This window comes from Bos indicus, chromosome 12 (genome assembly GCF_029378745.1).
Source record: "Bos indicus isolate NIAB-ARS_2022 breed Sahiwal x Tharparkar chromosome 12, NIAB-ARS_B.indTharparkar_mat_pri_1.0, whole genome shotgun sequence".
NCBI classification, from domain to species: Eukaryota; Metazoa; Chordata; class Mammalia; order Artiodactyla; family Bovidae; genus Bos; species Bos indicus.
Genome location: NC_091771.1, coordinates 46153957 through 46181888, shown reverse-complemented (window position 1 = coordinate 46181888; position 27932 = coordinate 46153957). Strand labels below are relative to the sequence as shown.

Genomic DNA, 27932 nt, shown 5'->3' with positions numbered 1-27932 from the left:
ATTTTTCACATAACCTCTTTGAATGTTATAGTCTAATAATTTTTTCTCTTGCTAAAAATTCTTGTGAATTGATTAAATTGACTTTAGAAAGAATCTATTTTTTTCTCACAAATTTTAAAGTAATTTATGGTTTAATCCTTTAAAATAAAATTAACTGTCCTTTTGGCAGCATCATGTATGCTGCTGTCAGCACCACCTTTTCCTCAGGTAATTATTATCAGGTGTTTCAGGAAAGATGTTAGGGTATATTTCAATGCTTTTATTTTTTAATCAGCATTGTTCCTTGTCTCAATAAATCTCTGTTATTATACAAGTTCAATGCTAACTTTTGCATGACAATATTTTCTGCTTCAGTGTAGAGTAAAAATAAATTTAAAGTAATTGCTTTCAGAGGTTTATTGTTTTATAGGACTGCTGTAAGAAAATAGGATGCAAAGCATTTGCTAAGGTTTGCTTGCTAAGCTATTGAAGGTAGATGTTTATTTAAGCCCAGAATTATTTTTTTGCTTCCTGTTTCAGAGTACTCTAAGCTAATCAAGAATATAATTCATTGGTGGCAAACTTTTGGACATGATTTTGCAAGAAATGTAGGTTTAAATGCACTATGATTTTCACTTCAATTTGCTACCATAAAGGTGACATCTATATGAAAATGATATGCACTTTACAGTTCTTTTAAATTGAGAACATATTTCATATTTTCCAAAGTTCTTTAAATATGAATAATTTGAGTTTTGCACATGCATTCCTTGTACCTTGCTTGATTTTTAAAACAGAATATTATAAAATGGGATTGAGTGGGAAAACATGGATTTTGTGTTGCTTCATTCACTTACAGTTAAAAATATTCTTTTGATAAAGAGGAAGAGAAAGAAAAGGTTAAGGCAGAAACCAAATCTTGCCTACTGTGTGCACAGGTACATACACGTGTGTGGGTAAACATATACACTTATAATTTAGAGTTGACTGTGTTGCCAGTGGCAGCTCTGAAGCCAAAGGGGTTAGATTGTGGGGCAATATCATGGCATTATGGGGCTTACGGGGCTTCCCTGGTGGCTCAGCGGCAAAGAATCAACCTGCAATGCAGGTGATGCAGGAGACACGGGATCAGTTCCTGGGTTGGGAAGATTTCCTGAAAGAGGACATGGCAACCCACTCCAGTATTCTTGCCTGAAGAATCCCATGGACAGAGTTCATGGCATCGCCAAGAGTTGAACACAACTGATGCGACTGAGCACTGCACAACACAGCACATCTGGCTCTTGGTCATCACACAGAAGATTAAATATTTCTGTAAAGTTGTGGAGAGCAGTAAACTGGGGATTTAGGCTCCCATTCTTCAAACACTATAAAACAGCAAGAAATGAACAAACATTCACAGCTTATTACGAAATCTGAATTTTTCCTTATACTCTCCTCTTTGGATTACTATAACATCCTCTTTCCCTATCTACACTTCATCATCTCACACAGGAGCCCTTCTGATTTTTACTTTTATCTTTATACCTCACTAAAATTTTATTTCTTTTTATTTCTATTTCATTTTTATGCTATGTATCTTCAATTTCTTCTCCAAACGCTAGTTACTCCCTTAACTACCACACATCAATACCCCTTTCATTCTATCACTATTTCTCATTTTCTTTTATATTTGATCTTTCTGGATTCTGTGCTTTGATGTATAAGTGATGTATAAGTATCTGAACCAACACTTATCAAATAGATAAGCTTTTGCTCTAGGATACAGAATGAAATGCATCATTATATACTGGGAAGACCATGTGATAAGTAAGTGGGATCATTTGGGGAAAGCAACTGTGTCTATAGTTACATGCCATAATTATAAATGTAATAATTATATTGAATTATTAAATCTCATGTTTAAATATATGCATATCTATGAAAATATCTTGATTATGTAGTAATTTAAAAAGCATCATGTTTATTGATTTCATATACATTCCTATATATATATATAACCATTCATGGGAAAAAAATACTTACATGAATCTGTGTTACTGTGAAATAGCACTGCTGTCTTTCATGCCAGTTAATAGCTTTTTGGGTACATCCCATTTTTGCATGTACGTATGCATCAGTCTTTCTTCAAATTATTAACATCTACTACGAAAACAAAGATCATGGCATCTGGTCCCATCACTTCATGGGAAATAGATGGGAAAACAGTGGAAACAGTGTCAGACTTTATTTTTGGGGGCTCCAAAATCAGTGCAGATGGTGACTGCAGCCATGAAATTAAAAGACGCTTACTCCTTGGAAGGAAAGTTATGACCAACCTAGATAGCATATTCAAAAGCAGAGACATTACTTTGCCAACAAAGGTCCGTCTAGTCAAGGCTATGGTTTTTCCAGTGGTCATGTATGGATGTGAGAGTTGGACTGTGAAGAAGGCTGAGCACCGAAGAATTGATGCTTTTGAACTGTGGTGTTGGAGAAGACTCTTAAGAGTCCCTTGGACTTGAGAGTCCCTTGGACCACAAGGAGATCCAACCAGTCCATTCTGAAGATCAGCCCTGGGATTTCTTTGGAAGGAATGATGCTAAAGCTGAAACTCCAGTGCTTTGGCCACCTGATGCGAAGAGTTGACTCATTGGAAAAGACTCTGATGTTGGGAGGGATTGAGGGCAGGAGGAAGAGGGGATGACAGAGGATGAGATGGCTGGATGGTATCACCGACTCGATGGACGTGAGTCTGAGTGAACTCTGGGAGTTGGTGATGGGCAGGGAGGCCTGGCATGCTGAGATTCATGGGGTCGCAAAAGAGTCAGACACGACTGAGCGACTGAACTTACCGACTGACGACTGACATGCTTTAAGATCAAGGAGAGAGCTGGTAAAGGCTTATTAGCAAGTTTGATTTTAGATTTTAGGTCAAGGCCTGGTTTTGTATTTTTAATCTATAATTTAGGAAAAAGTTACTGGAAAATAATTTACTAGTTAAAGTTAAAATTTAGGAGCCTTTAAATTAACTCCAGTTAATTTAAAATCAATGGATTTTACTTTTAACTTATTAAAAAATTAATTTACTTTGAAATTGTCTTTTAACCAATTAAAAGCTAAGATGGGGTGAGAGATGTGAAAAGTTTGGAAACACGAAACTCAACTTAATTGTCATTTTCAAATATGAAGTTTGTATTATTTACTCTAGTTCCAAAGAGAGGAAAGGAAAGACGTCTTCCTTTCCACAATATTAGAATGTTAGTATATTCATGCATACAAGGCTAGTCTAGCTAGTCCCAGGGTTCTAACCTACTCTGTGGCATTTCCTTAAATTTAATCATGCAAATTAAGATTGTTCATTTCTCACTGAATATTCCTGAAGTTGCTCCTGAACAGCAGGAATGTCTCCTAGTTTACTAAGATCTTTTTTTTTTTTTTTGGTCTTTGTCTTTTCTGTTTTCCTTTTCTCTATTCGTTTGGCATATCCACTGGCTTCAGCATGTGAGGAGACTGCCAGCATGTATCCAAGCTCTGTGTGTGTGTGTGTGTGTATGTACATAAACATGCACGTGTGTTTTACATGGAATGTCTGAGTCCATTAGTCTAGCTGCTGCCGCTGCTGCTGCTAAGTCACTGCTGCTGCTAAGTCGCTTCAGTCGTGTCCGACTCTGGTCGACGCCATAGACGGCAGCCCACCAGGCTCCCCAGTCCCTGGGATTCTCCAGGCAAGAACACTGGAGTGGGTTGCCATTTCCTTTTTCAAGGCACGAACGTGAAAAGTGAAAGTGAAGTCGTTCAGTCGTGTCGGACTCAGCGACCCCACGGATTGCAGCCTACCAGGCTCCTCGGTCCATGGGATTTTCCAGGCAGGAGTACTGAAGTGGGGTGCCGTTGCCTTCTCCACCATTAGTCTAGAAGGTAAAGCAAATAGGGACCAGAAAATATAACTGGAACTACGCAATTAAAACTAACCATGCAATCAACCATTTTTTAGCAGTACACATTCAGGAATGTATCCAAATAAGAAGCATTACTTGAAAAAAGTTTGATGCTAATCAATAAACATTTTGACATAAAATGAAGTCATAGCAGTTTTATATATTTGACTAAAATTTAATTGAAGAACTGATAGAAACTTTTGGCATTCTGTTCAAATATTTCTTGAAACCTCATGAAGAAGAATTTTGTGTGAAGGTTGAAAACAAGATAAATTCCTGTGTTGATTCAAAATAACTTCTATAGAAAAATTCTACTGTTGTCTATTATCATACTGTTAACATTGACGTCGTAGGCACCAAAAAATTCTCTGCTCATAAACTATTCACCAGACAACCCCCATTCAGGTATAGTAAACCCTGTCATTGAACCCAACAAATGCAGAGAGCATATACATAAAAGAGGCCATATGTTTTAGGAAGAGGTACTATTTTTTCCTCACTCAAACAAGGAGGCTTTGAGATTTAATAAAATTCATTATTGAAGTCTCAAAAAGCACTGTGTTTCAAAAAGATGGAAAGCTAGTTTTCAGAAATATCATGCTAAATGTTATTTACACAGTAATTAAATATTATTAAACACTAAAATGTAGTTCAAAAATTACACTTTGAGATATAAAGGTGAGAGTTTTTATGTAGTTAACAATCGCCGTAACATTCACTTTTTATGGTACTTTTCTTTAAATATTTGATATAAAATTTTCTGGCAAAAATGTCTCCTTGTATTTGCAGCTCCTCCTAATATATAAGACTTTTGGAGGCTGAACTTGTCCTAAGTTTTCCAACCTGTGGAAAGGAAAGAGCCAAGTTATAAGTTCTTCGCAATAAAGTCTAGATATTATGCTCTTAATATGCACACAATTTAAGGACCTAGTTTTAATAATTTATTTTTTCTTCATATTAATGCTTCTAAAATAAATTACTCTTCTGTAAGTGTATGATTTTTATTATAACATATTCAGAGAGTTGCATGTTTGTTTTTCCTGGTGTTTGAAAAATAATGTATTTTTTTAGTACCACTGGACTCATCTCTAGATGCTGTGTATCATTGCTTCTCTGATTAAAAAAAAATCTTCATTACCAAATGTTTAGAAAATTTCAAAAAAATAATCAAAGATAATATGTGATCACATATGAAAAGAAAATCAGCATGTATAAAATATGATCATAATGTAATGTAATATGTTTTAAAACATGAACTTTATGGTAGATATGTTTCTGGATCCTTTTATCTAGCTTTCTAATATGTATAATTTTAATGACCCTATTAAAGTTTCAGTTTAGGATACATTGTAATTTATTCAACTCAATGCATTTGTATGAATCTACAGTTTTATATTTGTGTAGTGTTTCTCAGGATGAATTCTTAGATTTTTCACTTTGAAAGTATTGGTATAAAATGTTTCATATTTTAAACTTTGATACATTACACAAAATGGACTCTGATTAATATTATGCAGAATACATGCTTCTACCAGTATAGGAGAAGTATGGTCTTCTCTTATTGCTCAGTTGGTAAGAATCCGTCTGCAATTCAGGGGACTCTGGTTCAATTTCAGGGTCCAGAAGATCACCTGGAGAAGGGATAGGCTACCCACTCCAGTATTCTTGGGCTTCCCTTGTGGCTCAGCTGGTAAAGAATCTGCCTGTACCAGTATTTTTTTAGCTCTGCACATGTGATGTATGTAATAGTCTATATTTGATTTGATCTTTAATTCCTTATTTACTAGTGAGGTTGCTTATTTTTATAAGTTAATTAGTTTATTATTATTTAAAATCTTTTTGTCCTATTCATTTTTTTTTGCCATTTAATATCGGATTCTTCATTGTTTGTAAACTAAGAGCAATAACACTTAACCTTTGATTTATATATTTTCCTTTTTGTTACTTAACTTTCAACTTTAATTTTCCTAAATATGTTTTTAATTTCTGCAAAGATAATTTTATCAGTCTTTTTACAAAATAGTTTTTAGCACTAATGCCATGCTTATAAATTCCTATCTTATCTCGAGGATAGGGGTTTTTTTTTTTAGTGTTTCACCATTTTTAAGCATTTAATTACTTAATCTTCCTCTTTCATTGCATAAAAGAAGATCTATCTGAACTTTTCAAATAATTAGTGAATTGCTTTGACACCATGCTTTATGTAATTTAGCCTTTTAATTTATTGAAATGAAATAATTTGGGACTTCCATACATAACCAGGTATATGTAAGGTAGAATTTGTGAACATAAAGTTTAATCTAAAGATGGTTTATTTTTGATGAGTTAGAAGCATCGATTAAATTAAATGATTAGAAATATACACCTTATTATGAAAGTGTGAAATAAATGTTCAAGTATATAAATCTAGCTTTTTTAAACCAAATTCAAATATAAACATATTTGAAAGTGAAATATCTTGGTTGATGATTTCAAGATTCACAGATTGCCATCCACTTAAAAATATATGGTGTATTATCGTTCCAGCCACTTCATTTGAAGAGTTAAGTCTGATTCAGCATATTCAGTTGTAGGTGGGATAATGCTAAGAGGTCAATAACTCAGCAGCCTTCAACTTTATCATCATTATCAAATTGACACCATAGAAAACAATCTGACATGCAGTAGCCTCAGACTCTCAGGCACTTAAATAGCTACTAAGATAGTGTAGATTTCAATGGCCATAGATCAGCAATAAGCATCTGTTTTTTATTTCCTCCATGCATTCATTCATTCATTCATTTATTTTCATTTAATAGATATTTATTGAGTTCTGACTTTATGCCAGACCTGGTTTCTATATTCTGGGTGTATACCAGTAAACAGAAGTCATTCAAATATCCTTGTCCAGGGTATCTGGACAGATAATTACTAATAAACAAGTAAGTTTCTAGTGTTTCTAGATAATACTCAGGTTAAAAATACATCAGAGTACTGGAGGTGAACAATTGAATGAGCCTGGTGCCATGTTGTATGCGTGCCTAGCAATAGCAAGTGCAAAATTGTGGAGGCAGCCTCTCAAAATAGTATCCATTTCAAAATAATGATTGTAGGCTAGAAATACAGCCTTGAAACTAAATTTCAAAAATCATCTAAAAATGGATATTTACTTCTAATGAAAATTTCTTCAATGTGTAAACATTTTTATAATCAGCATGGCAATTCAGAGTGGACTTTGGCTCAGTCAGATGTGGTTCTATTATCTGAATCTGTGACCCTTTAAGTTACTTAGTCTCCATCCTATAACATTCCATCCATATGTAAAAGAGTCATTATAATAATATTTATCTGATAGAGTTAATGTGTTCATGAAATCATATAATGTATGTCAAAGTGCTTAGCATAATGACAATCACATAATACATTAAATTACTATTAGATAGAAAAAAATCTTTCTTGTCAGTAGCAGCAAACTAAGCTTTCACTTTATCTCTTGAAAATCTACAAAATTGTGAGCCATTATAATTCATGAACTATCACTCAACTATGAATATTATAAATAATAGATCATACATTTCCTCTCATCACTGTCCCATTTTAGACACTCAGTATTTACCTGGCCTTCTACAATGTGATTTTCAGTTATCAAGCTTACCCATGTTTTTTGTTTGGATTAGTTATCTCTGCTGAACACACACTATTAGCTACCCTCTGTATGGAAAATGGGGGTTGCTCAAAGGCCTTACTGTATACCTGGGACTGTAGAGAACATAAGAAAGCTACTTCAGTTCAGTTCAGTTGCTCATTGGTGTCTGACTCTGCAATCCAATGGGCTGCAGCATGCCAGGACTCCATATCCATCACCAGCTCCCAGGGTTTACTCAAACTCGTGTCCATCAAATAGGTGATGGCATCCAACCATCTCATCCTCTGTCATCTCCTTTTCCTCCCACCTTCAATCTTTCCCAGCGTCAGGGTCTTCAAATGAGTCAGTTCCTCACATCAGGTGGCCAAAGTATTGGAGTTTCAGCTTTAACATCAGTCCTTCCAATGAATATTCAGGACTGATCTCCCTTAGGATGGACTGGCTTGATCTCGTTGCAGTCCAAAGGACTCTCAACAGTCTTCTTCAACATCATAGTTCAAAAGCATCAATTATTCAGCACTCAGCTTTCTTTGGGAGAAGGCAATGGCACCCACTCCAGTACTGTTGCCCAGAAAATCCCATGGATGGAGGAGCGTGGTAGGCTGCAGTCCATGGGATCGCTAAGAGTCAGACATGACTGAGCGACTTCACTTTCACTTTCCACCTTCATGCATTGGAGAAGGAAATGGCAACCCACTTCAGTGTTCTTGCCTGGAGAATCCCATGGATGGAGAAGCCTGGTAGGCTGCAGTCCATGGGGTCTCACAGAGTCGGACATGACTGAAGCGACTTAGCAGCAGTAGCAGCAGCAGCTTTATAGTCAAACTCTCACTTCCATACATGACTACTGGAAAAACCATAGCTTTGACTAGATGGACCTTTGTTGGCAAAGTAATGTCTCTGCTTTTTAATAAGCTGTCTATGCTGGTCATAACTATTCTTCCAAGGAGTAAGCATCTTTTAATTTCATAGCTGCAGTCACCATCTGAAGGGATTTTGGAGCTGAAAATAAAATAAAATCTGTCAATATTTCCACTGTTTCCCCATCTATTTGCCATAAAGTGATGGGACCAGATGCCATGATCTTAGTTTTCTGAATGTTGAGTTTTAACCCAAATTTTACATTCTCCTCTTTCACTTTCATCAAGAGGCTCTTAATTCTTCTTCACTTTCTGCCATAAGGGTGGTATCATCCACATATCTGAGGTTATTGATATTTCTCTTGGCAATCTTGATTCCAGCTTTTGGTTCCTCCAGCCCAGCATTTCTCATGATGTACTCTGCATATAAGTTAAATAAGCAGGGTGACAATATACAACCTTGACGTACTCCTTTCCCTGTTTGAAACCAGTCTGTGGTTGCATGTCCAGTTCTAACTGTTGCTTCCTGACCTGAACACAGATTTATCAAGATGCAGGTCAGGTGGTCTGGTATTCCCCTCTCTTTCAGAATTTTTCACAGTTTTTGGTTATCCACACAGTCAAAGGCTTTGGCATAGACAATAAAGCAGAAGTAGATCTTTTTATGGAGCTCTCTTGCTTTTTTGATCATCCAGTGGATGTTGGCAATTTGATCTCTGGTTCCTCTACCTTTTCTAAATCCAGCTTGAACATCTGGAAATTCACACTTCAAGTACTGTTGAAGCCTGGTTTGGAGAATTTTGAGCATTGCTTTGCTATCGTGTGAGATGAGTGCAATTGTGTAGTAGTTCAAGCATTCTTTGGCATTGCCTTTCTTTGGGATTGGAATGAAAACTGTCCTTTTCCAGTCCTGTGTCCACTGCTGAATTTTCCAAATTTGCTAGCATATTGAGTGCAGCATTTTCCACAGCATCATCTTTTAGGATTTGAAATAGCTCAACTGGAATTCCATCACCTCCACTAGCTTTGTTCGTAATGATGCTGCCTAAGGCCCACTTGACTTTACATTCCAGGATGTCTGGCTCTAGGTGAGTGATCGTACCATCATGATTATCTGGGTTGTGAAGATCTTTTTTGTACAGTTCTTCTGTGTATTCTTGCCATCTCTTCTTAATATCTTCTGCTTCTGTTAGGTCCATACCATTTCTGTCCTTTATTGTGCCCATCTTTGCATGAAATATTCCCTTGGTGTCTCTAATTTTCTTGAAGAGATCTCTAGTCCTTCCCATTCTATTGTTTTCCTCTATTTGCACTGATCACTGAGGAAGGCTTTTTTATCTCTTTGTTATTCTTTGGAACTCTGCATTCAAATGGGTATATCTTTTCTTTTCTCCTTTATGTTTAACTTCTCTTCTTTTCTCAGCTATTTTTAAGGCCTCCTCAGACAGCCATTTTGCTTTTTTACATTTCTTTTCCTTGAGGATGGTCTTGATCCCTGTCTCCTGTACAATGTCAGGTACCTCTGTCCATAGTGCTTCAGGGATTCTGTTTATCAGATCTAATCCCTTGAATCTATTTCTCACTTCCACTGTATAGTCGTAAGGGATTTGATTTAGGTCATACTTGAATGGTCTAGTGAAACCTACTAAATTCATCAAAATTGCCTAGAAATACTGTGCAGATAGAACATTCTTTAAGTCCTTAGCCCACCCACTATTCCCTATGCTTCATGTACTTTTTTTGCCTTGAAGCTCTTGACTTTGCCATTTGAAAACCTTCAACAGCTTCTTCTCACCTGATCTCCTCCAATCCAAATCACTTTCATGTTTCATGTTTTACCGCAAATGCTACTTCCTTCGTTATATTATCTGAAAATTTACACTCTTTAACAATATCACTTGAAACTTGATTTTTTTAAAAAACTGTATATTCTACAAAAATAAGGAGCTCTTCTTTGATAAAGGGTTGTATTTTGGTATCCTTTTCTCTGTCTTGGCATCTACTATGCACCCAGAGCCTACCTAGAATGTGTTTGTAGGCTTTAATAACATGAGAAGGAAGAAACACATTGAGTAAGACATCACATTTGTAGACACGGACTTTGAGATGGTTTTATGACCACGAAATTGAGACAAAATTTGAAATATCAGTCATCTAACAAATAGAAGGATAAAGAAATAGACTAAAATATGGAATTCTATCTTTGCTTTAAAAATCAAATTGTAATAGACTGCTGTATAATAAAATGTCAGGCCTAAGAATTAATCAAGAAAGTTTTTCCATTTGAACTAATTAGTAAGAAAGTCTATACTTTCATTTGTAGTACACTGTATTTCTACATATCTTTGTCTCAGTTTTTATATTTGTAAAATGAAAATAATGTTTCCATCTCACAAAGTTAGTCCTTAAAAGTGCTCAAAAGAATTCCTGGTGCACATAAATATGCAAGCTTTAAATGTAAATTAGTATTATTTAGTCAATTTAAATAACACTATTAAACAGAAATTTTAAGTATTTTAGATTACGATTTGAGATTGAATAAATAAGTAAGAGAACATAGAAATTAGCATAATGATTGGGATTTTAAGAGTTGCCTCTGCACAATATTCCATGGGAAAGAATCCCGTGACAAAACAATGTCTATTCAAGCTTCAAAAGACATTTGCCAACTTCTTCTTCAACTCTGAAGTGCAGGCAGCTTACATCCTAATTTTTTATAATATTTAACATTCATATTAAAGGGCCCTTCATTGAAGAAAATACTTTTTAAAGTATTAAATAGAATTCAATGGAAGTAAATCATACTAATAGCAATGTTTGGTGGTTATGTAATATCTATGTCAGGTAACAAATTAAGCATGTTATTACATCTCTGCAGGCTGGAAACAGCATACTTTGTCTATCTTAATATAATCCTTTCATTAGTTCATAGGCCTAAAATGCTCCTGGGAGTATCAAAATTTGTCCGAGGTCTCTGAATTCTGGGTTGTTATCTGAATCTCTATACTTTACGACTATGTATCTTGACAGCTCCCCATGCATTACACAGCAGAGGGGAATGGAGGATGTATTATTTTTTCTAACAGATCTCTCAAATACATTAGTTATGTCCATTTTCTCCAGAGGTAGCAAACAAATAACTTGTCAGTGAGGGGTGAAAATACACATTTCAGGTTAAGTCAGGCATCTTACCTCTGCATTCACAGGGAGGAAGACAAAATTTTCTGAGTTCTGAATTAATCAGTTCTGCTTTTAACTCTCATTTGACGTTGCATCTCAAAAGATCAAGAGTTTAACATGAATAAAACTGTTGTTTCTACTTTTGTGACTTATGTGTGAAAATGCTTACAGCACATGTCGTGTGTTTGTGTGTGTACATGTACTTTGCTAGAAATTTATAGCTGTTACTGCTTTAGAACATCATGATTGATGTGGCACTTCCTATAGACTTGTCCTTTCTTATTGTTGGCTAGCAATAATTTTTTTACAAAATATTTTCATCTTCTATATTAGAAAGATATAGTGGTAACTTTGGTTAAAATTATAAATATTATAGAAAAATGAAATAATACTCAGTTGAGTCATTAATGAATTTCACTGTTATGGATATAAACCCCTTTTAAAGTAAAATTTTGAAAGGACATGGATTAGTTGCTGGTTGGAGGAAGGTTTTATCTACAGAGTTAATTATATAATGCCAAATTGGGCTCCTTTTTAATTCCTCTAATATAAAACATCACAAAAAACATAGAAAACAAAATCCAACCAGTCCATTCTGAAGGAGATCAGCCCTGGGATTTCTTTGGAAGGAATGATGCTAAAGCTGAAACTCCAGTACTTTGGCCACCTCATGCAAAGAGTTGACTCATTGGAAAAGACCCTGATGCTGGGAGGGATTGGGGGCAGGAGGAGAAGGGGACGACAGTGGATGAGATGGCTGGATGGCATCACTGACTCGATGGACATGAGTCTGGGTGAACTCCGGGAGTTGGTGATGGGCAGTGAGGCCTGGCGTGCTGCGATTCATGGGTGGCAAAGAGTCGGACACGACTGAGTGACTGAACTGAAGGGAGAGGAGGAAGGGAGAAGGATTGGCTGGGAGTTTGGGGCTAGTAGATGCAAACAATTACATTTAAGACAGGATAAGCAGCAAAGTCTTACTATATATCACAGAGAACTATATCTAGTCTCCTGGGATAAATCATAATGGAAAAGACTATAAAAAATACTGTAAAAAAGAAAAAGACTGAATCTTGCAGATTTTTAACTTAAAAAATAAATTAATTAAATGAATCATAATGTCCCAAAGACATTAATCAAAAATCAGAACCTATCACATCTAACATTTTTCTCAAGGTCAGAAGAATGGAGGCAATATGGAGAGATTAGCCATGACCTATGAAACTATTTGAAAATCATCATGTACGAGACTGTGTGATACTAACCATTTTAAGTAAGGAAAGATGAGCATGAGTTTGAGTAATTCAGTTTCATTAGAGAAGTGCATGTGTAAGTAAGGTGAGGTTGTGTCTCTATGTTCTTTCCTTACTAGCAACCCCTCTTCTTCTTCAGTTGATTAATTTCTGTTCACACTTCACATTTCCTGAGAAATCCCCACCATGGTGTTCTCAGAACAATCCTTTCAAACATTTACCACAGTGTTTAATAAAATTTGCTGCAATGCTATATATGTATCTATTTCCACCAATAAATGACAATCTACTTGAAGTCAGGGGCAATATCATACTAGTATTTCCTGCACACATTGAAAGGTCAGGCACATTAACATTTTTTTGTTGACTAAATTAAACAACAGATATGGAACAGAGAGACAGATTGCATGATGCTCAGGTCATGGCTTCTGGACTAGATTGCCTTAGTTCACAAGTCTTATTTCTTTTTTAAGACTTTTTTTTTTTTTTTTAGGCCGTTTTGGTTCACAGCAAAATTGAGGAAAAGATACAGAGAATTTCCATATAGTCCCTGCTCCTACACATGCATAGCTTCCCACTTTATTAACACACTCCACCAGAGTGGTATATTTGTTACAACTGATGAACTTACATTGACAAGTCATAATCAGTCAAAGTCCAACATTTACATTAGTGTTCAGTCTTGGTGTTGTATACTCCACCAGTCAGTTAATTCAGTCGCTCAGTTGTGTCTGACTCTTTGTGACCCCATGGATTGCAGCATGCCACACTTCCCTGTCCATCACCAACTCCCAGAGCTTGCTCAAACTCATTTCCATCGAGTCGGTGATGCCATCGAAGCACCTCATCCTCTGTCATCCCCTTCTTCTCCTGCCTTCAGTCTTTCCTAGCATCAGTTCAGTTCAGTTCAGTCACTCAATTGTGTCCGACACTTTGCAACCCCATGAACCACAGAACGCCAGGCCGCCCTGTCCATCACCAACTGATGGAGTCTAACCAAACCCATGTCCATTGAGTAGGTGATGCCATCCAACTATCTCATACTCTGTTATCCCCTTCTCCTCCTGCCCCCAATCCCTCCCAGCATCAGAGTGATCTTTTCCAATGAGTCAACTATTTGGATGAGGTAGCCAAAGTATTGAAGTTTCAGCTTCAGCATCATTCCTTCCAAAGAACACCCAGGACAGATCTCCTTTAGAATGGACTGGTTGAATCTCCTTGCAGTCCAAGGGACTCTCAAGAGTCTTCTCCAACACAGTTCAAAAGCATCATTTCTTCGGTGCTCAGCTTTCTTCACCATCCAACTCTCACATCCATACATGACCACAGGAAAAACCATAGCCTTGACTAGACGGACCATTGTTGGCAAAGTAATGTCACTGCTTTTCAATGTGCTATCTAGGTTGGTCATAACTTTCCTTCCAAGGAGTAAGTGTCTTTTAATTTCATGGCTGCAATCACCATCTGCAGTGGTATTGGAGCCCAGAAAAATAAAGCCTGACACTGTTTCCACTGTTTCCCCATCTATTTCCCATGAAGTGATGGGACCAGATGCCATGATCTTTGTTTTCTGAAAGTTGAGCTTTAAGCCAACTTTTTCACTCTCCTCTTTCACTTTCATCAAGAGGCTCTTTAGTTCTTCTTCACTTTCTGACAAAAGGGTGGTGTCATCTGCATATCTGAGGTTATTGATATTTCTCCTGGCAATCTTGATTCCAGCTTTTGGTTCCTCCAGCCCAGTGTTTCTCATGATGTACTCTGCATTTAAGTTAAATAAGCACAGTGACAATATACAGCCTTGATGAGCATTACTTTACTAGCGTATACTCTATGGGTTTGGACAAATGTATAATGACATGTATTTACCACTGTTTCATCACACAGAGTATTTTCACTGCCCTAAATATCTTGTGTGCTTTGCCTATTCTTCCTTCCCCACAACAACCCCGCTTTTATGTGTGGCATATTGAGTAAGACCATCTACTTTCTTGTATTGATATTTCACTTTCTACATCACTTCTGCATTGGCAGGTGCAGTCTGTACCACTGAACCCGCTGGGAAACCCCATTGTTTTATTTACGATTCCAATATAAATGAAAGCATTTGAGAAGGAGGTATTCAGAGTGTTGAAAATGGGATCTCCTATAGAGGAAAGTTGGATATTATTTTGAGGTTGAAACTGTGGACATATCTTGGGGCCAAATTCAAGGTGATCTACAAAAACAAAGCCGCTGAACATGTGCAAGTACAATTATGGCATGTGGCAGTGAGACAAAAGACTAATTATGTTGTTTCTGGTTCGTACAAAATATAAGCAACAGCAGTTGCAAAGAGGATCTAGTCATTTGAAATTCAAACTGAAAAATGATAGTAATGAAAGTTTTTTCTTTGTGATGATGGAATCCATAGATTGAATAAAAGACTGTGTTCAATTCTGAATATCTTAGTTGGAATATTTTTTAATATTAAATTTTATAGAATATGGTTTTGAAGTATGACAGAAACTGTGAGAAGGAGGCCAATAAAGTAATAACTGGTCCCCAGATTTTAAGAAAACCATTTATAATGTTTCTCATTATTTTGGGATTTGTCCCTTATGGGATGTTAGTCATTCTTTGCAGACAATTTTGAAACAGATGTGTGGTGGGTAGACTTATCTGTGCTTGGAAAGCTTGTGGGAAGAAGAGAAAATTATAAGGTGATTAAAAGGTTAAAAATATTTAAGTCTCTAGAAAAGCGTGTCATTAAATGCAATTTACACACAGTATCCTCTTTGGAAGAAATATCATGTATGTCAATGTTTAATGTATGCTATGGAAAGGTAAAAATAAATAGTATTAAATTTTTATATTCTTTATTAAAACTTAAATTAATTTAGTCTTTAGTGAATAAAACATTTAAAGTATATGAATATGCTTTTATGATACATCAATAGATATACTTCATAAACTGTCATGTACCTTTGATGTCAATAAAGAATCCAAATTGAGAAGAGAATACTAGGCTTCTGATTTTATAAAAACTTTATCAAAAAGTATATTCACTAAGGTAAGACATCTGTGAGTAATATATTAACTCTAATATTAATATAGTTAGTGTATTTCATGGATTGTGAAGAATCTTCTTAATGTGGTTCTCACAGATAGATTCTATAAAAGGGAGGGAGGGGACTTAAAAATTCAGGGACTAGATTTTCCCAAATATATAATCTGTCAAATAAGGACTCTCTTTAGTATTTGGGACTGTAATTAATTGTAAACACAATATACAAATGCGTAAGCAGAGCTTAGCCACATTCCAATATGTTTTAACTCTTATTTTGAGGTAATTTCTATGCACTATGGTAGCTCAGCTGGTAAAGAATCTGTCTGCAATGCAGGAGACTCCAGTTTGATTCCTGGGATGGGAAGATCCCCTGGAGAAGGGATAGGCTACCCAGTCCAGCATTCTTATACTTCCCTGGTGGCTCAGATGGTAAAGAATCTGCCCAAAATGCGGGAGACCTGAGTTTGATTCCTGGGTTGCACAGATCCCCTAGAGGAGGGTGTGGCAACCCACTTCAGTATTCTAGCCTGGAGAATCCCATGGACAGAAGAGCCTGGCAGACTGCACTCCATGGTATTTCAAAGGGTCAGACATGACTAAGCACTGAGCTGGGACTTCAGATATTTTGCCAATGTCCTTTGAAACAAGATTTCTATTAAATACCTTTCCTGTAGTACTGAAGTCTGGATAGTGTGAGGTTTGAAGTCAGAGTCAACAATTTTTCCTCCTCATCAAGTAGCTAATTTCAACTATTATTCACTTTCTCTTTGTAATGATTTCAATTTACTCATGTTAACCTTGTGTTTTGAGTAATTATCAACTCATATCAACTTCATAGAATATGTGAATTGCTGCTTTCCTTGTCCCGGTGACAATTGTCATATGACCTGTGACGCAGAAAATAGTTTGGTGATGTTGAGTGATGAAAAATTTTTATAATTTGAAGATAAGCATACTGTTGGGAAGAACATATTTAGAGTACAAGTCTCGAAGCAGACTCATTGAAAATAACAGGTTTCATGGTAAAATTTAGTAAATGCCTATTTTATAATACCTCATTTGGAGATTTAGAGTATATTTTAGCATAGTGAAAGTTTTGAGAAATTGTTCCACAAAACAAAAATATTAAAAGCTGTGGGATTCTGTGAAGTTTTTCGACAAAATATATGTATGTCTACTAAGTTTAACCGAGTGTTTACCAAATTTATTTGAGCAGAAAATGGGCTAGATTTTCCCAAGTATGTAACCTGTCAAACAGGGCTTCTCTTTAGAATTTTGGGCTGTAATTAAATGGGAACACAATACGCAAATGCTTAAAAATAGCTTAAAAACAAAACAGAACCTTTTTAAAAATTTATTTTTAGTTCTTTTTCACAGGAAATTTTATTTTGTTTATTTGCATATGTATTTATTCAGTTAATGTGTAGAATTATCTACTGTCTTAGTCTTGCTCAGGTTGCCAAACAGAATAGCATAAACTGGGTAGTTTAAACAACAGAAATTCATCTTCTCAAAGTTCTGGAGGCTGACAGTCAGAGTTCAGGGTGCTTGCTCGGTTATGTTGAGTGAGGCTGTAGACATGGGTTGTAGACAACTGCCTTCTCACTATTTCCCCATGTGGCTGAGAGAGAGAGCAAGCAAGCTCCTTGGTGTCTCTTTTTTAAGAGCACTAATCCCATGATGAGGCCTCCCTGCTGCTGCCAAGTCACTTCAGTCGTGTCCGACTCTGTGCGACCCCATAGACGGCAGCCCGAAACCTAATTTCTACCAAAGGCCCCACCTTCAAGTATTGTCACATTGGGGTTAGGGTTTCAGTGTAAGAATTTAGAGGGAATAAAATTCAATCTATAACACGTACCATGTAAAGAGTTAAAGGAATGTTGTATGTTTTAGGTGTATGAGTCACTAATCTGAGGATGCTTTCCAGGTGTCCAGCTGGTGATATTTTAAGTGCCTGCCCCATAGAAATAGGTATTTTGGTGACAGTGGAAAATCATCTCTTTATAGTGTTAGTTTATAGTCCATTTGTACTGAGAAATACACATGGCTGGGACACACAGCTACACAGAAAATATGAAAAGATGTCTAAACAAATTTGAGAAAGTGCTCAAATTTGCCATTATTGCACAAAAGTAATGTATCTTTCAAAATTTTGCCAGGTGTAGAAAAAAACTTCATGCAATGGGAAAATTATGCTAATCATGTACTTCCTGTATTATTTATATTGTAGCCTTTCCCAAAACTAAAGGAACAAATTTCAACTAACAGGTTAACAAGGTCTTTCTAAAAGAAAACTATCCATTTATAACCTGCATATTATAAATCAGCTACAACTTTTGGTGAAATATGTACATACATTTGTCTTAGGAAATTCTTTTTGTTCTTTTATTTTGATGGATTTGTTCCATGAAGTTGATTTGATCTGCAAGATATTAATGATTATCTGTGCTTTTCTTATTTAAATTAATTTTATAGTTCTCACAAGGGTAATATTTTTACATATAATCATGTTTTTTATTAAATACTTTAAAACTGAGATGGAAAAGAAAGAAAGACTCAGTTCAGTTCAGTTCAGTCACTCAGTCGTGTCCAAATCTTTGCGACTCCATGGGCTGCATCCTGCCAGGCTTCCCTGTCCAACCAACTGCCAGAGTTTACTCAAACTCATGTCCATTGAGTGGGTGATGTCATCCAACCATCTCATCCTCTGTTGTCCCCTTCTCCTGCCTTCAATCTTTCCCAGCATCAGGGTCTTTTCCAATGAATCAGTTCATCACATCAGGGGGCCAAAGTATTGGAGTTTCAGCTTCAGCATCAGTCCTTCATGAACACCCAGGACTGATCTGCTTTAGGATGGACTGGTTGGATCTCCTTGCAGTCCAAGGGACTCTCAATAGTCTTCTCCAATACCACAGTTCAAAAGCATCAATTCTTTGGTGCTCAGCTTTCTTTATAATCCAACTCTCACATCCATACATGACCACTGGAAAAACCATAGCCTTCACTAGATGTACCTTTGTGGGCAAAGTAATGTGTGTGCTTTTTAATATGCTGCCTAGGTTGGTCATAGCTTTTCTTCCATGGGAAAAAAAAGTTCTCACAAGGGTAATATTTTTACATATAATCATGTTTTTTTTTAATTTAAATTTATTTATTTTAATTTATTAAATATTTTAAAATTGAGATGGAAAAGAAAGATTAAAAGGATAAATTATACCTGGTTTCTGCTATGGATAGAGGTAAACCTCAGGATCAAAATGAGCCAGGATCATGATTTGTCCACCATAAGTTCTTTGATGTGTATGACAGAGAAACTAAAACCTTCAGATATAAAAAAAACTAGAATTCTCTATTCAGTGATAAACGTCTTAATAGTATGTGTGTTTTATATAAAATATATGTATGTACAAAATAGTCTAGTATGTTTTCTAGTCTTTTTTTTCTATGTATATATATTGCATTTTTTTACTTAATTTCTCTCTTTTGTGCTCCAGTATGCCATATATCGAAGTCTGTATCTTTCATTTAGAACATAAGAACTTCTTTATATTATCAGACATTCCTCATAGACATCACTCTTTCTGACTCCATAATATTCAAATGGGAGTATAAATCATTAAGCAAATTGTATCTTTCCAATCAGAAATACTAGTATATATGCAGTTCATATATATGAATACATTTCTCATTTTTTTTGGCTTGGTTTTGAGGAAACTTAATAGAAGAAAATTATGCAGAATGTAAACACACAACTGGTACTTTTTGGGTAAATAGATTCAAGAGGGCAAATGAACTCTTCTTGATGAATGGAGCGAGCTGCTTTTATCCCTAATGCTTGTTGTGTCCCAAGACTAAAATCAGTGCTCACTGGCTGCCGTGTATTTTTCTTCTTCATTGTTATCCCACAGGCTATTTAATTTTATATTCTGTCTCAAAGAAACGGGGGTCTTTATTCTCATAACTTTTATGTCTATGCAATTGCTTGTTGTACAGTAGCTCCTGTCCTTTAGATACATGGAGGAAGGAATTGTATGATTGAATAGCATCCTTCTTGCCTTTCTCTAAATAGGTAGGATTTGGAACCTAAATTTCTGCTAAGCAGTGACTATTGCATTTTCCGATTTATAGCTATCACAGTCTGTTTCTGGATTTCACGGGTTTCTCTGCTCCAGTCCCAGGAGAAGAGTTGAACTTAACTTCCCAAGAACTGCTGAAGAGGTTAGCAGAAGATGATGCTTGTGGAGGAGGTTAGGGGTTGCACAGTCTGTCAAGTGCCCTCCAACATTCAGATATCTCTCAGTATTTTGATGGACTTAGCCTCTTTGAGTTAAGTTAGATATTTATACTGAATAAGCACACTAAGTGGAAGAGTTGGTAACCATTGTACAGTTAGGGGAGAGACAGAGATTAACCTGAGACTGATTTAATGATGTAGACAAAGGAGAGACACCCACCCACTGATCTCTCTGCAAAAGAAATCTTTCTGATTTCGTGGAACTGCAGGAAACCATAAGCCTGAGTGGATTCCTAGGTAAGTGAGATACTAAGTGCAGTCATCTCTAGTGATTACCCTACTCTTTTAATGCAAGCAGGTGAAAATACTCAAGGCTGCACCGTGGCTCATGTGTGAAGCTGGCAAAAACAATTACCAAAGCCATAAATTTTGATTTCAGTCAAGCTATTAAGGGTAATAATTTATTTAAGTGAGGTCTTCTGCTTTGATTAGAACTAAGAGAGTTCAGCTGCTCTGATACTCTGGGGGTAGAGCTGGGTTACTGGTGTAGTAAGGAGGCTTGAAGGTGTCTGCTGTTGAAGCAATTGATCATTCCCTGAAGAAGTGCCTTTGCTAACTGTTTCATTCCTCTTTTCAGTGAAGTTGTTGTTTTTCTTCCCAAGAATAACTTATTTCTAACAAAACAAACAGGCCCATTAAAAAAAAAAATGCTGATTTAGTCAGATATTCACAGAAGTTAAGTGGCTTGATCAAGGTCACACCTTCTAATAAATAGGTTGGAACTACTATTTAAAGTGAGATCTATCCAGAGAGTATAACCCGTGTTTCTGAGCACTGCACTACACAGTTTCTCCTGGAAGTTCCTTAAATTTCTCTTGAAAGTAATTTAAATATCTAAGTATTTTATGATTAAGTTATCTTCCTAGATTTTCTAGACTTAAATCCTCTAGCAGTTAGTGATCAAGAGTGCAGTAAAGGTAATACACCAAGCCTGTCGATAAGGAGACTTAACTATAGGTCATAAGGGATAGAGGAAAGTCTTGTTAATCAACAAACCTAACTTCCCCAGCAACCAAGAAGTCTCCTATAATTCCAAGAATAGCTTCCTCTTGTTCTTAGGGAAAAGGATAAATGACCTGTCTTTCCTTGGAAATCTTTCTTTGGAGTTCGTCCCACTTCCCCTATTATTTACCTAGGTATCTTAAGATTGCTGCTGCTGCTGCTAGGTCGCTTCAGTCGTGTCCAACTCTGTGCGACGTCCCTGGGATTCTCTAGGCAAGAACATTGGAGTGGGTTGCCATTTCCTTCTCCAATGCATGAAAGTGAAAAGTGAAAGTGAAGTCACTCAGTCGTGCCCGACTCTTAGTGACCCCATAAACTGAAGCCTACCAGGCTTCTCTGTCCATGGGACTTTCCAGGCAAGAGTACTGGAGTGGGTTGCCATTGCCTGCTCTCCCCTAATTGCAAAGTCATCCCTAGTAGAGTGTGTGCAGATTGTTTTAGGGTGTCACCACCACCAAGGATATTTGCATTTTAATGGAAGGCTTTAAAATATCTTAAATCTTCCAGTCTAAAAGCAGTAAATCTCTATTGGTGAGGTTGGAGGCAACTTGATAGATTGGGCAGGAGCTATCTAGGGTGAAAAGAGCCCACTGGGTCTCTCCTAATCACAGTGTGAAATAAAGTGTTCCTACTTAGTAGCCTGACTTCTACTTCCTGAGTGAAGGCTGTGAAGACAGCTCCTGTGGCCTGAATAATAAAGTACTGCTGAACAGTTTCATCTTCTTTAAAAGCAAAACAAATTCAAGAACTAAAACTTTCAAATCTTAACTTCCTTTTCCTTTCACACTTTTTTCATGGCATCTTGTTTGAGTTCTTTTGATACTTATTTTTCTTTGAGCTTCAGATGGATATTTAGCATCTTTAGACTCAGAATCCCAAATTTCTTTTGCGTCTCACTTTTCATTTCCTGGAATCTTGGAGACTACTGGAATTGGTGAGGAATTTGAAGAATTGTGGTGAAAGTTTTAACGAATTGAATTAAAATTTATTTAAATACATACACTGAGCTATTTTAACTGAGGTATTTTAACAACAACAACAAAAAAGTACTTTCTACCATACAGTCTTGGGAGTGAAATAAATAAGCAGATTACTATAGTTAGTGCAGAAAAGGCTAAAATAGAATTATTCGCCGTGAACCGTCATAGTGCATAGAAGGAATACTCAATAGAAGGCATTGGTAGGAAGGATGATGAATGTTTAGTCAGTAAAAGGGGGCTGAGGGTGGGTTGAAGTAATAAAAGTCTTAGATGACAAAGACAGTGACTTGTATAGAGGTAGGATATTAGGAGATCGAAGCAACATGGGACACTGATAATAAATTCATTAAGGCCAAATATGAGCAATGAATGTGGGAAAAACAGGATGAGATTGGAAATGTAGACCAGGGCTAAGTATTGAAAGGCCTTGTTACAGTGCTGCTGCTGCTGCTGCTGCTAAGTCGCTTCAGTCGTGTCCAACTCTGTGCGACCCCATAGACGGCAGCCCACCAGGCACCCCCGTCCCTGGGATTCTCCAGGCAAGAATACTGGAGTGGGTTGCCATTTCCTTCTCCTATGCATGAATGTAAAAAGTGAAAGGGAAGTCGCTCAGTCATGCCCAGCTCCTAGCGATGCCATGGACTGCAGCCTACCAGGCGCCTCTGTCCATGGGATTTTCCAGGCAAGAGTACGGGAGTGGGGTGCCATCTAAGGAGTGTCAATGCTATAGGGAACTGTTGGTATCTTTGTGTACGTGCTCAGTTGCTCAGTCATGCTCAACTCTTTGTGATTCTGTGGGCTGTCGCTTGCCAGGCTCCTGTCTCCATAGAATTTTCCAGATAAGAATACTGGAGTGGGTTGCCATTTTCTACTCCAAGGGATCTTCCTGACCCAGGGATTTGAACTCATGTCTCTTTGTGATTCCTGCTTTGGCAGGCAGATTCTTTACCACTGTGTCACCTGGGAAGTCACTGATGCCTTTAAGCAGTTGAAAAACATGATTAAAAAAAAAAAAAAAATCCTTCCAAAATCAGTACAGAGAGTTATCTAGACTTCACTTTCAGCTCTAGCATGGGGCAAAGCTGAGGGTAGGTCTTGAAAGAGCTGTGATAGTAGATCAAATAAAGAAGGAGGGATTGATCTGGAATACAGGTGTGGGCATAGAGAGATATCATCATTGGGATAATATTTGAGTGTACAAGGAAGGGAAACACACAGCCGAGTCTTGGATTTTTGGCTTAGTCAATTAGGTGCCATTTTGATTAACCAAGGAAAAGTAGGTTTTAATGGAGAAGATGCTGAGTTCAAATTTGGACAAACTGAATCTTAGATTATTATAGAACATAAGCAGGGATTTCCAGTAGACAGGCATTAATCCGTGTGAATCCCAGGAGAAAGATCAGGCTGTAGATAAGATTTAGCAGTTATTCCTTATCATATCAGTAATGTTAATAGAAGAAATCACTCAGGGAGAGTGGAGACTAGCAGAGCACTGTTGGTGGGCTCTAGGCTCATAATATAAGTTAGAGAATCAACTGAGGATGAAGAGTAATTACAGAGAGTAAGTAGCCTGAGAGATGTTTCAGTATTCACAGGACAGTGTCCTTATTGGTTAGCTGCCTAAACAGATACACAATCTACTTACTCTTGGTTCAAAGTCCTCCAGGATCTGGCCCTAGGCAGTAAGTCTACAGTATGGATTTCTGCCACTTATTTTATTTGACCTGTTTCAACTTATTGGAAAAAAAATCTTGTACATTCACACATTTTCAGGTTTCCATTCCTTTCTCACATTCCCATTGAAGTGTGATTTCTGTTCTTTTTCTCTCCATGTCCAACTCATCATTCAGAATTCTGTTCTAATCTCCCAGGGCAATGAAATCTTAACTCCAACAGGGAGTTATCTATCATTATCCAGCTTTTCCACATTAGTGTTCAGACTGCAACTTGGTTAGGACACAGCACATTTGAATTTGCATCCTAGTTCTTTATGTACCAGATTTGTCCCGCTTGACAAGAGTATAAGCTCTTAAAGACTAAGAACTCCTTCTCCCAAATTAGCCCCCACAGTGCACTGCTTTAAAAAGAGTAAATGCAATATTTGTTAAATGACCACATACATTACTTACACTAAATAATAGAGATAGGATCTTTGAATCTTCTGACAAGGCAAAGGATCTCAGTTGAGGCTTACATGGAAATGTTAACTTATGAAGGATGCATCTGGAGGTTTTGATATATCTTGGCACATATTGGCCAGTAAATGACAGAAAAGCCTTTCATAAATGAACATTCATGATACAGAGGCAGACAGAGGAAACATAATGCTAATTATGTTTGCTTCAAAACTTGCTATTATATTCTTCATGTTTTCCTTATACAAGAATGGTGAATATGTGTATCCTTTTCACTTTCTGCTTTGATAATTTTAAAAATTATGCTTGTAAAACAGGCAAGTGAAAAAGTACTATTAAAACACAAACAGGATTTTTAATTATTCTAAAGTCAGATATAAGATGTTACTCTGGCCATTTCTTAATGATGTCCTACAAATAATCCTAAGCATTTCCAATAGAATTTTTAGTATATTTAAACTAAGGCAACCTAGTGGGGCTCTTCATTTAAATAGAATAAGGGTTAAATGATAACTTGACTTATCTTTTAAATGACAAAAAATAAAGAAATTGCAAGACCTTTTCACACATTAGATATGTATTGTCATTTATCATCTAGATATCAGGCTAGCAGTGCAAAGTAATAAAACATATCATCGAAAAATGTGCTATAGGTCTGAATCACTCTTTCATTCCACCTCCCAGCTAACTGTAGTATTAAATCAAACAAGCAGAACATTTCCTTAGGCAGCCATTGCCTTTTAATTTCCTGAAGAACCTTAAAATATCATTCATTACAAGTACTACACATATTTGGTTTTTAAAAGTCTCATAAATCAATAGCAGGCTGACTGTAATAATTATTACAAGTTAGTGCATAATTTTCGTGCTGAAGGCTGCATGCAGAACTTTAGCATATGCAAACGAGGCAATTCAAACTGTGTATAGATATTAATATGAAGAAGCAGGTAACGAGGTGCAGGCTATGAATTATGCATCAAGAGTGGCTGATCTTCAATGAAGAAAATGAATTCAGCATGTAATCTAATTAGTGATGGAAGTCTATTACATCTAACTGCAAAAGCAACCGTCCTTGAAACAAATTTATTTACAGTCCATGTTACCACTTGAAACAACTTTGAAATGATGTGTAAGACAACAGCTTAATTGTAAAAATTTTTTGTTTGTTTGTTTCAGTTCTAGACCTGGAAGGCCTCCTAAGAGGACTCAAAGTGTCACCTCCCCAGAGAACTCTCATATCATGCCACATTCTGTCCCGGGCCTTATGTCTCCTGGGATAATCCCACCAACAGGTAAGAGTGCTACTGACTGATGCCTAAAATATTCAAAATCAGCCAACACCATTGCTTTCATATATACCTGTGTTTACATAGATTTTACACTCATCAGCTATATTTTGTTCACACTAAGACCATGTTACTGATGAGAATTTATTTCAAAACTGCATTATGATTATCATCATTTCCTTATTTAAAATAAAATGAAAGACATTTAATTGAACACAGTTCTAGGGTTTATTCTAATTAATTCTCTTGCTAATATCAAATAACAAATTATTATCCCTAGCTCAGAGAGAATCAATGACTTTCCCAAGGTCAATCAGCTGATCACTGTCAGTGGCTAGTCAAACCCAAATCTCTGGATTCTAAGCTTATATTTCATTCCATAAAAACTCCAAACTAGGTTAACATGCAACCAAACAAAAGACCATAACTATGTCAAATAGAAATATCTTCTATTTTTTCCTAAACTATTTCTATTAGAAGCATCTGAAAGATGTTTATTATTAGAATTTTTTCAATGTGCAAGTAAAAGAATACTCTTGACCACATAAGTGCTATGTCATAAACAACTTTAATAATATACTGCATGCAAAAATAGCTCATTTGATTTTCACCACCTGAATGTGTTCATTAATTCTTTTACTTACTCACACATGTCTGCTCACTTTCCAAGTTTCATCCAGACTCAGAACAAATTAAACTAATAGTCATAATGAAATTATTATTATATAGCATATAGTATTTATTTATTCTTGCCATCATGAAAGTTTGTTGAGGAGATAGACATATAAATATGTAAGTGTCATTTAACAATAACTGGAACAGTAAAGAGAATCTAGCAAGATCAGGAGAAAGTCTTCATTTTTTTTCTCTGAATGCCCATGTTAGTGTTTTCTTTTTCTATTGTAACACTTGTCTTTTTCTAGGCTGTGATATAATCACGGGTGTCTTATTTCACATTCCATACTGCATTGAAAGCTCCTTGGAAGGAATGGCTCTTTTAACTCACCTTTATTTTGTGACAGTGTCTGAACAGTTTGTTCACTTTTATGAACCTTTGTCAAACATCCACTGAGTTGAATTTGAAGTTATTTGTTCATTTTATGTATTTACAGTTTTTAGTAAGATATGAAAGGTTCTTAAAAGTAAATGATTCACTTTCCAATGAAGAGTTATATTTTTATGCTAATGCTTGCAGGTGAAAAATTGAGAAACAGAAAAATGAAATCAATAGCTGAAAATAACCCAATTACAGAGCATGTATCATCATTCCTATTTGTTAATTTAGGTCATGATTCACAAGTGACTGAATCCTACTGCCTGAAATTCTAATTCCAAATTTGATATTTAGGAATGAAATAGGTAGCATTTTGTTAAGGATGAACATTTTATTTAACTAAATAAAATTTTCTGATTTACAAATTTTGGGCAAGGGGGTTGGTGCTGTGCAGACAAGGTGGAAAGAAAATCTTAGCTTTTTATGTTTTATGATTGAAAGACTCAGGTGTGCTAGAAGAAAGAGTCTTTGACTTCTCAATGAATATGTCTGGGGCTTTAAAAATAATCATTTTAATAATCATTATTTTGTATTTGATAAGTTTGTGTTGATTCTAACTAATCGGTTATGTTTGGGGTGAAAAGTATTCTAGATTGTTTTCGTATTGAAATAGGGAAGATCTAGTTCCAAATTGCCTGCCAGTGTTTTAAGGTGAAAACAATAAATACTTCACCACCTAAGAGATGGTGAGATAAGATGATATCATCAGGATCTAAGTATAGCAGCACCTTCCACAGTTAAGACCATCAAGTAACTTTGGGGTAAGAAGTTTTGAAACAACTGAAGATCACAAGCCAAAACTCAAAATCAAAATATTAAGTCATTTTTGATAGATCCCTTTCTGAAATATCTTTTAACTTGGTGAACAGAGATACTGAAGGTAATTTTAACTTGACTCATCACTTCATTTTTGAAGCAGGACCATTTCATACATTTTATGTGCTTTTTAAAAAACTTTTGTTCTTACTAATATGTTGTGAGCCCAGAAATTAAGATTTCTCTCGAGCTATTACATTGAAAGGGGCTTCCCTGGTGATTCAGAGGTTAAAGCATCTCCCTGCAATGCAGGAGACCCGAGTTGGATCCCTGGGTTGGGAAGATTCCCTGGAGAAGGAAACGGCAACCCACTCCAGTTTTCTTGCCTGGAGAATCCCATGGAGGGAGGAGCCTGGTAGGCTACAGTCCACGGGGTTGCAAAGAGTCGAACACGACTGAGTTACTTCACTTCATTACATTGAAACAAGCCTTAAGAGTCATATTCCAGAGAAGGATGAGGAAATGGAGACTTACCAGGAGAGCAGACTGAATTTGAAGATGT

General features: G+C 36.3%; 1 protein-coding gene across 2 annotated transcripts in view; it reads left to right on the top strand.

Moving 5' to 3' along the window:
- The window catches only part of DACH1 (dachshund family transcription factor 1), a 477973-nt gene that overhangs the window by 172600 nt on the left and 277441 nt on the right, over positions 1-27932 (top strand). For both annotated transcript variants that reach the window (XM_019971815.2, XM_070800335.1), the window contains exon 2: positions 25451-25566. In XM_019971815.2, the coding sequence (XP_019827374.2) occupies positions 25451-25566 (116 nt within the window). The remainder of the gene's footprint in view (positions 1-25450; positions 25567-27932) is intronic.